Below are 15895 nucleotides of genomic sequence, written 5' to 3'. Positions count from 1 at the left end.
CTATAACATACACTGATTACCAAATTTTCAGAAGTTATGATATTGACTTCCCTTTCAAAGCTTTTGTCTACCAATCATTAACGTTGCAAATGTCTATGAAAAAAAAACCACACACATTGACCATATTGTCTTGTTGAACATTTGTGTTGTTGCTTTGCCTTTCAAATGACGTATTCCTGAACATGTCCTTTTGTAAATACTCTAGGGCCTTTTATTTGTTAACTTTTTGGGGGTTTTGCTGTTAGCATATCACTCTTTTTTTTATAGAACAAAAAGACAAAACTGGCACAGAGGGTTTTATTTTACTGAAAGATCATGAATTCAGCTGCAGAGGTACAACTCTTTTCCCATCCTAAAAATAAACAAACAAAACATATAACTATTGTATTTCATTTGTATTCAACAGTAATTCATAGATAACATATATTGAAATATCCGAATATTTGAGGATTGTGTAAAAAAATATCTTTTGACATGTTTAGAATTAATACTACCTAATCCATTATCAACTAACTTTTGATTTCTATATTTTTGCTGAGTTAACCAAACGGAAATTCACTATGGAAAATGGTGCTGCTAAGTTAAAAATTTTTAACTGAGAGACTTAACGGCGCATAAATAAAACTGATTTACCAATCTCATCAAATGCCTGACTTTATTTCAAATAAAAAATAAATTGACAACCCTATGTCATAAAAACGAAAGAAATATCAAAATACAAACAGCATGATGCAAAACATAACATAAAAACTAAAACTTACAATAAAGAAGGAATGATCACAATGTGTTGAACAAATTTACGTTGGAGAAAAAGAAGACATCACGGGACTGAGGTTAAGACTTTTTGAACATATTCGTCATTAAACAAATATTTCATCAATGTCTAAAGATAAACTCATCATATATACAATGTACCTGGTTTATAAACGTTTACACCTTCCATCCTAAAAATACTTGTCAGTAATGTTCGATTAAAACAAGTTAAAAGGCAGAAAAGAAAACGAACTGAAGAGCATTGGGGATTCGAATGGATTTGCCAATTACAGCTAGTTGATCTATGCAATAGGAAGCAAACATTCAGTTTAAGAAGAAATATTTCCGCCATTGTATTATACAGGTGTAATTTAAAACACTGTAATTTGTTATTTATTCCAACTATCAGGATGGTAATCAACTTAGTCTTTTTAAACGCAACCAACTTTCAATATATATAACTATAAACATCGATTAAAGCTCCCAAGTTAAAGAGAATATGGTATATCATTACAGAAAGACTCTTTAATATATCTGTTTTATAAAAATAAACTATTTCATTTACCTTTTATTACGAAATGTACTGCTTAACTCCAACTCTTTATCGGCCGTAACCTTTTCCTCCGTAACCGCCTCCTCCATAACCACCACCTCCACCACCATATCCTCCTCCGTACCCTTTACCGCCTCCATATCCACCACCACCTCTACCGCCATATCCTCCTCCGTACCCTTTACCACCACCATAACCACCTCCTCCGTATCCACCACCACGACCACCTCCGTATCCTCCTCCGTATCCTTTACCACCTCCGTAACCGCCTCCTCCGTATCCACCACCACGACCACCACCATATCCTCCTCCGTATCCTTTTCCACCTCCGTAACCGCCTCCTCCATAACCACCACCTCTACCTAATCCACCATAACCTCCTCCGTATCCTTTACCACCTCCATATCCACCACCTCGCCCTCCGCCATATCCACCGCCACCGCCATATCCACCGGCAAATGCACAGGCGAAAAGTGCGAAAAGGGTAAGGAGAATGTAGGCTTGCATCTTGGTTTTCTAGAATATATAAGAAATGCATGGAATCATCTCAACCTTATAAACCAAATAATCTTCAGGTATATTAAAATGTTTACTAAAAAATGTTCTTTTTAATATATTTTAGGTTATTCATTTCAAGCCATTTAGAATGATTAAAATATACGTTTATTCCAGTCAAACTTAGATTTAACCTCAAACTAATTGCAACAGAAAATGTTTTAGTTCTAATCTATAGCATTATGCCCTTTATTTACACAGAAAAAAGTCCCATAAAATCTAACTTGAGGAAAACTCAAAATCAGCATTTTTCATTTCCTATGGAAATTAACATAGGAAGGGGAGATAATTCTTACAAAAATGCGTCTTTTTGGTCAGTTTGGTTGTTTTTCTTGAAATTTATGTACAGTATGATACTTTGGTGGGGTTATAAGTTTGTATTTGACTGAAATAAACAATATTCTGCTCATGAAATGTACAAAACAGAAGTGTTATGGGTAGTTTTATTTTTTTTTTAGCATTTTTCATTAAAGAAATTGCAAATTTCAAGGTTTGTAACCATTTTGAAAAAATAATGTGAAAAATTGGTAATGTTTATATCTGAATATTATATTATTTCAGCAACTTACTTATCTTAAGAAACTTCAAACCACAAAAAGAAGAATACATGCTTATATAGTTTTATTAAATTTGAGATTCTTTACCTTGACATGTTGAAAAATTCAATAAATGGTCATTTAAAGAATTACGAAAACTAGATTAAAGCTTGATAAAATATATGAAAACACCTTTAGAGTTGTTTATTATACTGTAAAGACCGCTAAAAAATCAAGAATCAATACATTCTGATGAATAGAAGCGGTAAAGTTATAATTTTGTATCAATTTTTATTGATATTTCTGCTTTTTTTGTAAGAGTTATCTCCCTTTGCAATACAAATCTCCATAGGAATTTTAAATGGTGTTTTTTTAGTCTTCCTCAAGTTAGATTTTATGGGACTTTTTTCTGTGTATATTTGGGGTATAATGCTAAAGATTACAACTTGAAAAATCTTCTGCTGCAATTACTTTTAGGTTAAGGTCAAATTTTTGCTAGATTGACTGGACTAGTTAGATAAAATTTCAGTAGTTTATTTAGAAGAGTCACGCCCTTTAAACTTTGAAAATTATTTGAATACCTGTTTTACATGTACTAAGTGTAATGAGAGATCAAATCAATATCAAGCTACACATGATGAGAAGAATGATAGAAAAGTAAGTATTTGCTTTCCATTTATACAGATAATTTAAAATCGTTGATAAATTTCCAGTGAATACACATATTATTATTTTACATCGTCCAATCATTAGTACAGTACCATATTTAAATATTGAAAAAAGTTTTGATGAAATGTATAACGTTAAAAGTGTAAAAATAGTTAATTTTTTTCAAATAAGGTTTAAAGATGTGATTTTAACATACCTAACTAATGAAAGCAAGATTCGGTATGCATATAATTGAAAAGATGAATAACGTAAATACTTTAGAAATACTAAAAAATTTAAAATAAGATTTAAAGATGTGATTTCAACTTACCTATTGAAAGCAAGATTCGGTATGCATTTGCTTGTACCTCACCACTATATTTATACGTGGTGCTGCCTTTTTTGTCACAGAATGAGCTATCTGCATGTCAACTGCCTAAAGTGAACATTCTAACCTATACATGTTAAGGAAGTTTGTGTAACATGTCTCTATTAATTTTCTAGGGAAGTGTTAAAGATTGTAGTTAAACTGACTATAATTGAATAAAACTGTTCCTAGGTAATTAAGTACCTTTCACGATCGAATATTTACACAATTATGCATTTTAAAATATGAAAAATAAATGAACATCATTTCAAATGTATTATTATTATTATTAGTAGTATTATTATTATTATTATAATTATTATTATTATTATTATTATTATTATTATTGGTTGTATGACATGAGAAATAAATATTTTTTTTGAATTATACTTTTCCTATGTGTTAGGTAAGGTATGGTTCTTTTAAGTTTGGTAATATATAAGTTATGTGCCGCACCGCTTCAAAAAGTAAAGTAACTTTAATTTAAACAATTACTCTATTTGCGGACTACAAAAAGGAAGCATTGTTTGTCCCCATAACATTTTAATTAGAATTGTGTGGCTAGAGGTCTGGAAGGATGACGAAGTATTGGTTCTAATGATTATTTATTTAGTTTTCCTGATTTAGCTAAACATGAGGTACTTTTGGTTTTACCGGTTCGTCAATGTTTCAAATGGTATTCTGATTGTAAACATTTTGGTCTCAATCATCACCGCAGAGACATTAATTGAGTAATGTACATGTTGTACAATAACATTTGTATCATAAATATTATTTGTTTGCTGTATATATAAGTCAATTCTTTGTTTCCGATGGTTATATCAACCAAGCAATGTAAGAGTCTGTGCAGACCATATTTCGGCTATTTGTTTTGATTGTAAATTTTAGTTGACAGTATGACAGTGTGACAGTTGTACTCAGCCAAATATTGCACTTCAACATTGCAAATTTTACTTTAAATTGTTCAAATACTTATTTCCATTTACATACTGCCTTTTATCTATGTAGACCTAAAACTGTTGTCTAGAATGTGTCTGAAAACTCTAAATCTAAAAACACGTGTGGTTCGATCTAAGATTGGAATAATTTAAAATTCAACTATTTTTGCCAAAATACCAAAAGAGAGAAGCTTTGCCGTTATATTTCATTCTGGTTGCAAGTCTTCATACATATGGTAATTGAATCAGAATGCCCTATATTATCATGCCGACAGTAAGTGTATCATTAAAATAGACTTACTACAAAGCCTTTCTTAATTATTTTCCTCTAGCATGTCTAGTTCTACAATCCGACTCTCTACAAATAATGTATGTGTCTAATAAAGAACGATCAACTCATCTTTAATTTTCTATTTATTTATACAATTTATATATAATATATATGAATCACGCATATAGTTCTGATTTTCACGTACACGTGCATCACGATTTTTGGGTTTTTATTTATAATTTTACTAGACACTTCCTACCAATCTTACTCATCAGGATATGAAATATATTACTAAAAAATAATATTTTTCCGACAATTTTTAAACCCACAAGTAAATTATCAATAATGTATACCGCATAGTTCCAATGCTGTGATTGGTAAGAAGTAATTTACGAAGTCATTTGATAAGTACCCGCATCGGAACTGCTGTTTTCTATTGTTACATCATAAGGTTTATCACGCGAAAGACTGACAAATAAATCTAACAGTAGTAAACAATTGTTTCTAAGTAAGAAATTGATTAGTAGAAAACAAATCAGGGTTGCAAACCATTTAATGTGTGCTTATGAATTTTTATCCCCTTTTGATACACAAATTTTCTAACATGTTCCCAATTGTATCTCCCATTTTGAAGGACCTTACATTTCGGTACTTGAGTAAAGAAATATAATAGAATCTAGCAAAAGAGAAAGAATCTACAAAAAAGTTAGTATGTTATCCCGTGTAAGTCCTATGTGGGTTTACTAATGAAGGATGGTAATCATGTTTATTTGTTTCCAAAGCACTTCGAATAATTTAGAGTGACCTCTCAGTAAGAGCAGCGGTCTAGTTCAAATTGAGAACTTAATACCGCATAAACTATACAATGTTTGGGGCTTCTCTGTCAATAAAAGATTTCTTCTTACACCATATATATCTTTATTTGTTAAGGTAAGATTTTTGACTTTCAATTATCCAAATAGAAGCTACGTACCTTAAGATCTAAGTATTTACAATTAAGAAAAAAGAACTTGTAGTTAAACACGTTATAATGAATAAATCCACAGTTATGCCAGTAACAATCTATAATTTGGTTGTGTACTTAGTTTAAACATATATATTCATAGTGGATTGGGAAACAAGTTTTGCAACTTATATTAATCCCTTTCCGCTTTGCGGGTGCTAGTGCTGCCTTGTAGCGGCATTAGCCTGCTCTTTTTCGAAATCTATAAGGGTGTTTTAACGTGCAAGTGATGTGGCTCTCTCTAAACACGGGTCTTATATACAATTGTGTACTTATTGTATATAAAACTAGCTTAACAAATATGCTGAATGCATTTTTTTCTCTCCAAATTTCGGTTATCCTGGTGGAACTAAAGATAAGAGACAATATTGCCTCACACATATGTTTGAGTGTGTCCTATACAGAGCTTCTCCATAGAAAAAATAGGACGTGGTCGTACATAATTTGTCAACACCAAGAACACGAAAAACAAAGATAAGACACTAGTTTCAATTAAAACAAACTTGAAATTATATAAGTATGTGACATTTTAACCATTACAAAAGTACACAGAAACTAATTCAAATAATTGAAACAAGTGGTGTATATACACGATATAGAATGCATTTAGAGGAATAACTTTTCTGGTTGAAATTGTTTTGCTTGTAACTTTTTTTTATTTGTTTTTGTTTTTACTCATTTGTTCCAATAACGTTATGTCTCAATTCGATGCAACAAGAGTTAGGGTAAGTGATGTATATTTAAGATTAAATCATAACCTGACGGAATGAATTTATAGGCTAAATAAAGGCAACAGTAGTATACCGCTGTTCAAAAGTCATAAATCGATAAGAGAAACAAATCCGGGTTACAAACTAAATCCAAAGAAACAATAAGATAAACAACAGAAACAACAGTAACGCCGAAGTGAAAAAAAAAACACACACACAGACACAAACTACGTCAACTTTCAGAATGTGTTAGATGTATTTCTATTTGTATCCATCTGATGAGCTAAGCATTTTTCAACTGATATTAATTGCTCATTCTTGTGTTGTACTGTTACACCACTGTCCAAGGTTAGAGGGAGTGTTGGGATCCCCTTTATAGTTTTCCCGTTGAAATTGTTTTACATTTGTTATGTCGGGGCCTTTTATAGCTGACTATGCTTTGTTCAATGTATAAGGCAGGTCGATGAAATATAGTTGTTAATGTCTGTGGTATGAAGTCTCTTGTGGAGAGTTGTCTCATTGGCAATAATACCACATCTTCTTTTTAATATAAAAGATAACAACTGCCATGTGACTTGGTACAGGACATTAACACAACAAAGGTTTTAAGAAAAAATGGTGGGTTGAAGCTGGTTTTGTGGCTAACCAAACCTCGCGCTAAAATGACAACGTAACATGACAGGCATACAGTAAAAACTAGGCTAAGCTAGTGCTGTAAAAAAATGAAACAACATATGATAAAAATTAAAAAACGTCCGATGCACTTTTCTGAATTTGCCTTCATTTGAAAGCTAAGGATGTAACGAACTAAACTAGTTGCCGAGCATAATGCCCCAAATGGTTCTAATAATTATGTTACAAATGAAGGAAATATATAATTAAAAAAAAAGAAAGTTATTGGACGTAGTGCCATTTTCTCCCTGAACAAGATGAGTATTACTGAAATACAAGCATAGTATAATGATAACAAACGTAAATTTGACTGGTCGTTTCATTGTGAAGCATATGTTTCAGTCTTGTATTACAACTTTAGTTCCATAACTTTTTCTGGAATAAATTTTAAGTATTTCAGGGTATACATGTAGACATTTGTAATGAGCATAGTGATTATAAAACGTTTTCATAGGCAATAAGTATTTAAACATTTGTTTTCCATAGCATAAGAAAGATTCAATATACATACGTATGAACATCTTAATAATATTGGATACACCTTGCTGACCTTTTTTCGCATAAGGCAATAATTTTATTGGTACTAAGTTGACTTGTTGTATTATGGAACATCAATATCAACTGCCTCTTGTTGTCATGATACATAAACAGAAATATTTACTGTTTGCAATTGTTCTAAAAATTGTTGTTCTAAATAATAAGAATGTTTTTATACAAGAATAAAAACATAGCCGTATTTGACACTACATTTTTCTACTTTTGATCTTCAGTCTTCTGCAACTTTGTCCTTTTTTTCACTTTCGATCTTTAATATCTGGGCGTCACTGGTGAGTCTTGTGTGGACGAGGCTCGTTTTTGGCGTATTGTATTTTAAACCTGATGCCTTTTGTTATATATTAATCATGTGTTTCTTTGTCTTATACGTTCTCCTATTTATTTGTATTGTAGTCCTGTAATATTATGTTGTCATTTCAATGTTATATTAAACATTGCCATTAAAATGCGAGGTTTGGCATGGCACAAAACCAGGTTCAGCCCACCATTTTTATCTTTAAAAATGTCCTGTACCAAGTCAGGAAAATGGCCATTGTTATATCATAGTTCGTGTGTAACATTTTAACGTTGTGTTTCCGTTGTGTCGTTTATTTTCTCTTATATTTGAGTGTGAATTCATATTGCTATAAGATGTGTCACGGTACTTTTCTATCCCAAATTCATGTATTTGGTTTTGATGTTTTTTTTGCTTAGTCTATTTCTGTGTGTGTTACATTTCAATGTTGTGTCGTTGTTCTCCTCTTATATTTTATGTGTTTCCCTCAGTTTTAGTTTGTTACCCTAATTTTGTTTTTTGTCCATAGATTTACGAGTTTTGAACAGCGGTATACTACTGTTGCCTTTTTTTTACGTAACTTGTCTCTATTGTGTTTCTAATGAAGTTATTTAGTTGGCGTATTTAAAAAGATTATCTGGCGGCAATTAAAATTAATTTCGGATTAAAAGTTTATTACTTTTCTTTTTTCACAGATTAGAAAGGTGTATAATTATTTTTCAATAATCCTAAACAGATGACAGTTTTTGCAAGATTATTTGTAAATTTGATTTAGATTTTTGTTTGAAGATAAGAGAAACATACTGCCTCATATATGCTATTTGAAAATAAATATTTCTTTAAAAATAATTGAAGCCAAAATATTGCAAATCGAAAACTTAATATAAACCTCGTAGAACTGATTTAACCAAACAGGAACTTTAGTTTTATAACATATCAATTAAGTGTAGTAACAGTATTAAGTTACACTTTTTTCCGAAAACTACAAGGAAGCATGTTTGTCATGTTGCACATTCTGAAATTTGATTGTTTAACTTGAGGGCAGGGAAGATGACGTTATGCATGCAGTGTTAATATCCGATCGATCATGCATTCGTATTAGAACACATTGCTTAGTGTCGCTGGTCGTGGATTGACAGTTTTCAAGTATATTATTTACCAAGTAGTGTAAGCATATGCACAGGCATTTGTTTGATGATGTGTTTAATTCTTTTAATTTTTAGTTGATATTATAACATCGGTTTTCATAGACCATATCTTGAATTTAGGTGTTTAAAAAGATGTTAGGTCTTTCAACGATAGTAAAATGTGTCTCGCCCATGGCTTTGTTCCTATTGGAAGATTTTTAAATGAGAAAATTGCAGCTACAGATAAAATTCTATTAAGATTTTCAAAGTATCAAGTCTGTGGTACCTGTAACCATGTAAATTACATTGTTAGAGGTTTCAATTTAACCCTGTAAAATGTGAGAGGTTGTACTTTGTCTATATGTCTTTTTGTGTTTCTTAGTTACATAATTGTTTGATTTATAGTGATGAAAATTATAAAACAATGTTGACTGCTGGACCCAATTTTTGACATTTTTACGGTTTTACCTATTGTCTGTATGTTTTGTTAGCACATCGTTGTCAATATATATTTTTATTTTCTTATTAGAAGCAGACAACCTTAGACGTATTTGGCACAACTTTTTGGAATTTCGGGTCATCAATGCTCTTCATCTCGGTTTTTGCTTCCTTTACTATTTTGACATGAGCGTCACTGGTGGGTCTTATGTAAACGAAACACACGTCTAGCGTATTAAGTTATAAGCCTGGCACATGTAAGAGCTCCTAGCATGTCGTAATGTTCTATATATTGTTTATTTGTGTATTTCTCTGTCCTGATTGTTATTCCATTTATTTGTATTGTAGTCTTATCATGTTATGTTTTCATTTTAATTAGTGTAATATTTAACACTGCCATAAAAGCTGGAGGTTTGGCTAGGCACAAAACCAAATTCAACCCACCATATATTCTTAGAATGTCCTGTACCAAGTCAGGAAAATGGCAAGAGTTATCTTATAGTTAGTTTGTGTGTGCATTGTCGTTTGAGTTTTTGTTGCACTTGTTTGTGTTTCTGTTGTTTCGTTAGTTTCCTTTTATATTTGATGTGTTTCCCTCAGTTTAAGTTATAAAACGGATTTGTTTTCTCTCAATCGATTTATGACTTTCGAACAGCGGTAAACTGCTGTCGCCTTTATATATACGACGAATGAATTACAAGTGAGAGGTTTAGCTAGCTATAAAACCAGGTTAAATCCACTATATTGCATATATAAGTCATGAATATAACAGTTAGTGTCCATTTGTTTGTTATTTTGCCATTTGATTAGGAACTTTCCGTTTTGAATATTTCTCGGATTTCGGTTATTTTATTATTTTCCTTTTTGTTACAGTAAGAAATATATCAGAACTTTCTTTTGAATGCATAGAAAATAATAAAAGAGGTATATATAGATAGATAAAAGATTAATCTTTTAAATCAATGCAATATTTTTATCATGCAATCATCATGTAATCAATTATTATGTAATTAGAGGCAAAATCTGGGTAAGGTCACTTGAATGAATATAGCTCTATCATCTCTTTAACTATACAGAAAATTTCAACGAAATCTTAATCAACACATAATGGGCTTCAAATGGGTGTCTCAGATTGTCTCTATGGTATTCCATTCTCTCATAAATCTCTACATCTTAACCACATAAAAGAAGATTATGTTTAATTAAGTGTAAAATTTGTTCTATGCATTCTATCTGAAATCTGAGACACGATTTGGGGAAAATGGCCATAGCAATAACATATGATAAATTCAACCCTCTAGGGGTACCTATGCAGAAGCTAATTTCATTTGAAAGTGGAAATTTGGTGAAAAATATTTTAGACACAGTTAACATTATAATTGGTTACATAAGTGTTGCATAATACTAACTTGGGAGTTGAAGTTATAAAATTGTTGTATTGTGCTACCTTTACGGATTTGACTATACTTTTTGGACCTTTTGGATTATAGCTCTTCATCTTTTATATAAGCTTTGGACATCAAATATTTGGGCCTAGAGCATCACTGAAGAGACATGTATTGTAGAAATGCGCATCTGGTGCAAGAACATTGGTACCGTTAATTTTATTACTACCACTGGGTCGATGCCTCTGCTGATGGACTATTAGTCCCCGAGGGTATCACCAGCCCAGTATCCAGTACTTCAGTACTGGCATGAAAATACGGATTTTTTGTGTTATTAAAATTTGCTGTTACAAAATATTAGAAACTATTATAAATTAAGGAATGTATCTCCCTCATTCAAAACTCTGATACCTTTCACGGATTTGGCTATACTTTTTGCACCTTTTGGATTATAGCTCTTCATCTTTTATATAAGCTTTGGACTTCAAATATTTTGGCCACGAGCATCACTGAAGAGATATATATTGTCGAAATGCGCATTAGGTGCAAGAAAATTGGTACCGTTAATTTTATTAAGTTATTTTAGAGGTCGGAAACAAAGTAACAATGGCTTATTTCTGATTTTAATGTTTCCACATTTTGTTTCTTAATCCCTCAATGATATTGGCAGATGTACAACAAATTCAAATCAAATCTATGTAGACATCATACATAATAATCAATCAAAATGAAATGTCTTTTATGAACAGATATAGATGCTCTAAACAACACTTTAGGCGCTATAGAACCAAAACTAGATGGGAAAAGTAGATGTCATGTAGTTATAAATGATTACATTGCACATTCTACAAGTACTGTAACAGAGATATGAAGTGTTAAAATTTCAATGCTTCAGGTTTCTGTGAAATGGACAGTCATTAAAAGACTCCAAAGTATAAATTTACTAGTACATTAAAGCAACCCAAAATGTTGCTGAATGATGAAGACTTTAGTAATAAAATATGTTTAACATCCCCACACCATGGAAACGCGAATCTATGTGCAGACAATATTGAGATGAATGTTATAGCCGCTAGTCTTATATTATCAATAATGATCTATTTTACTATGTTTACGTCATCACTTGCATATGGATTATACATCTCTCATTTACTCGTTTTCGGTTGTTTTTCATTAGGTTGTCAATGAGTTCCTTAGATATCTTCTGCATCTCGTTTGCAGCATCATAAAATATGTTTTGTACTATAGCGATTTCATTTAAGTTTTTTTTAGTTTTTGTGCAGAGTATAAATTGCTCAAGCATTTAAATTTATAAACTATTGTTTAAATCCTTTATGTCCTTTTTAACTGAGGATCCTACAACCTTTAAGCTATTACTTACACCAGGAATAAGTAACCTTCCCTTTATTTGATAAAGTCTTTCAGAAATTGGAGTACCTAATGGTTCTTAACTTTTTAATTAATTTGGCCTTTTAACTTTATTTTTAATCTAGCGGCACGTATTTTTCATTTATTGGAGTATAAAACTATAACCCTGGTATCTTTGATGATGTTCGTTTTGAATAAAATTGAGAATGGAAATGGGGAATGTGTCAAAGAGACAACAACCCGACCAAATAAAAAACAACAGCAGAAGGTCACCTACAGGTCTTCAATGTAGCGAGAAATATTTGGTTTTATCAACCAAGAACTTTATCTCTATGAGGACTCAAAACAATCAACTCTATCTAGATTTGTTCAATGACATAAAAAATATAAACATGATAGAATTAACTAAAAAGTTAACATAATAATTATGATTCCATTCTTATGTAAACTTAAGAAATAATTCATGGCAGCCGTAGATTTGTTTTCATTTAACCATGGGTTGGGCATCTACATTCGATTATTTTACCTTGATCGTTAGATATATCTAGATTAAGACGTCTACTATTACTAACTGAAATGGTGCAAAATTCTAAATCTAAAGACAATCCGTATTAGAAATAACAAGCAACCATTTTTTGTTTAAAAGCCTTCAAAACTCAAGACGGGACACAAACTTATACGACAGGTGTTTATGTTCAAAACATATATTCGTCCAATGTAAAATTCCAAAATACTACGCTCTTATGCATCGATTGATGTCAATTCAATGAGCTTCAGGCTGACAAGTTTACATGTGAGCAAACATGATTTCGAAGTCAAAATTAACATATGGGAACCAGACAGTTTATCAGATTAATAAGCGCAACACTAAATTATAAGTGTGTACTGAAAAGTTTTATAAATAAAGGCAACAGTAGTATACCACTGTTCAAAAGTCATAAATCGATTGAGAGAAGAAAAAAAAATTCGCGTAACAAACTAAATTCACTGTTAATTGTTGATATGGACATACTTAAAAATGCAAAAAAAGTAAATATATAACATGTTGACACAGAAATATATCTCGCCTTTAAGGCATAAATTTAAGGAAAAAGACAAACTGTTTGAAAGCAATATTGCCTATTTATTAAAGTCGTTGTACCCTGATCTAGTATTCAGATTCTGGTAAAAGTCGACAAAAGGAGATGCACAGTCATTCAACTTTAAAGAAAATATCGTTGTCTGTTGAAAGTAGATCCTTTCAATCCAACTTAAGGAGACAACTTAACATTGAAAATTGCTTATTAATTCAACTGTATATTAATTACCAATGATCTATCACAAATAGTGTAACAATTGTTGACGCCGTCGTCGGGAAAGCAAAACATATATCTCGCTTTCCGTGACTTTGTCACAGATGAGACAAAACAAAAGGAAATTACATATCTATGATAAACCATTCAACAAGAACACGCAGAAAGATATATTAGAAACGCAATAAAAGATTGCTTAAAGGAGTTGCAATAACCTTTAATATGTATAATTTTCCTTCTCCAATTAAAAAATACTGACACTAACCAGCATTCACTTATAACTAGTGTAACTAATGATTCTTTTGTAGACGAAACGCGCGTCTGGCGTAAAGATAAAATTTTAATCCTGGTTTCTATGATGAGTTAAGTGTCTCCACATTAAAAAAAACTATTCAGTGGTTTTTTTTAACATTCATTTTTACAACTCCTTCATCAGGTTACATATCCTGACATATGATGTGTACATCAGATCCTAGGTTGTGTTTTTGTTTAGTAAGTTCTTGACGATATCCAGCTTTATAATATATCGTCTTCTTAGATCACAATGATGAGAAGTAACAATAGTTTTACAATGTTCAAATCTCATACATCCACCAGAAAGATGCCAATCAAGGTTAAACATATAAACCTTACTAGTAATCTGAAAATATGAGTACTAGCTATACATTTTACCTGTATAGGTTGGTTGTCACGGAGGTGAAATATAATAAGAGGCTCCTAGTGTTCTGAATCGCTCACCTAAATGTTAATGTTTTTGAGTTGATCTTTGAATACGTGTTTAAAGATGTCATTTGGAGTTATATACTAATTTTACCGAAAAAACTATATAAAGAAATGTGAATATCGTCGAGCAAGAAATTCACTACTAGTAACTAGTTTAATGACGTTTTCAGCCATGTTGACTTATTTGTAGATCTTCTCCTTCCGGTCAGTTTTGCTTTTTAAAAAGGTGCATCTGTTCATATAGTTTTTAAGATAATAAACACTACAAATTGGTGAAAATCCTTATTATATTATCTATAACAAAGAGTTTTCTGACTATATCGAGCATTTTGACCTAGTTGTGTGATTCTTGTCTTGCTATTCAATGTTTCTCTTTGTCTTATATCAATTTAAAGATAAAAGGTGAATATAAACTAGAGGCTCTAAAGTTTCCGAAACAATAAATGTTAATGAACATAGTCCTTAATGGGAACTATGTAGACATAATTTGTCCAAGAAAAAACAACCAAATAATTGGGAAAACGGAAGACTAGATCTTCTATAAACACTGAAAAGAAAGCAAACGACTTTGAAACACGAACCGCGTGACAAACTGGGTGTTATCTCAGGTACCAGTGCCCTGGAATGGTAAGCAGTTCCTGGAACAACAGAAATCTGCAGTATCTATTAAATGTCAGAAAACTGAAACCATCAGTTGACTCCTTCTATATGTATTGACATTCTGGTCGTTTTGAGGTTATGTTTCTTATCATCTCGTACAGTTCTTATCATCTGGTACAGTTCTCCAATGTTAACAAAACATGCTAACCACTCTGTTCAATTTATAGCAACATTTCAGGGACATTCTGGTAAAGTTGATATGGTCAGCTTCATAATTTGAGACAAATATCTTTTTTTAAAGTTTACGCTGAACAATTGCCAACTATGCAGGACAACAATATATGCATACGGGTATGATGGTAAAGCTTACAAGAACCTTTAGGTAAGAGCTTAACAAAAAGTGCTGACTTCTGTACAAACCAAACAAGTTTTATATTATCACATGATTATATATCTGTCCAAAGTCAGCAAGGGCATCAGCGACTAGAGTAGTTTATATCCAAGTGCTTCTGGACTATTTTAGAATATGGTTTTGCCCAAATATAGTGTTAGTAGATGTTGAATTCAGTAATTTCTTCTTGAAACATATGTTAAATTATGGTGTAGATTGTATGCATTGCATATTTGTACAATGTTTATGACCACATGTGTACCTACCAAGATTGTATTGTGCTGTTTGATCGATGTCCCTTTGATGAATTCAGATCTCACAGATTTTCTTTGAACTTAAAGGCAAATTATGTGGCAATTTTATTTACATTATTGAATATATTCAAGAAATTTTGGCAACTTGCCATATCGACTACACACTTAGTCCAAGATAAAACAACAGGTAACTGACTTTATAGTTAATTTATAGACAACGGACAGACAAGCCAGTCTCATCATCCATCCAGCATTTTAGCAGATAGAAAACTATTGTTTTCCATATAAGAGGTCATAATATGCAATATGTTCTTTTTTTTAGTTATTTTATTTGAAAACAGAATCAAAACATGCAGATAGATAGGTTATATATACATAAATTTCATTTTTTACACTTTTCAATTATAAAGTAAACAAATACACTCGTGAAAATAAAATAACAAAATGTCAACAAATCTAATCAATAACAAAACATAACTATT

General features: G+C 31.4%; 1 protein-coding gene across 1 annotated transcript; it reads right to left on the bottom strand.

Annotated features, from left to right (window-relative positions):
- Positions 1-282: 282 nt before the first annotated feature.
- Positions 283-4673, bottom strand: LOC134705275 (acanthoscurrin-2-like). Its single transcript, XM_063564025.1, has 3 exons — positions 4652-4673; positions 1319-1822; positions 283-352 (listed from the first exon to the last, which is right to left on the bottom strand). The coding sequence occupies exon 2, from the start codon at positions 1811-1813 to the stop codon at positions 1355-1357; it is 459 nt and encodes a 152-aa protein (XP_063420095.1). The 5' UTR covers positions 1814-1822; positions 4652-4673; the 3' UTR covers positions 283-352; positions 1319-1354.
- Between the last annotated feature and the right edge of the window lie 11222 nt (positions 4674-15895).

Source organism: Mytilus trossulus, chromosome 2, assembly GCF_036588685.1.
Source record: "Mytilus trossulus isolate FHL-02 chromosome 2, PNRI_Mtr1.1.1.hap1, whole genome shotgun sequence".
Lineage (NCBI taxonomy): Eukaryota > Metazoa > Mollusca > Bivalvia > Mytilida > Mytilidae > Mytilus > Mytilus trossulus.
Note: the sequence above shows the minus strand (reverse complement) of the source record. Positions and strands in the feature narration are given on the sequence as shown.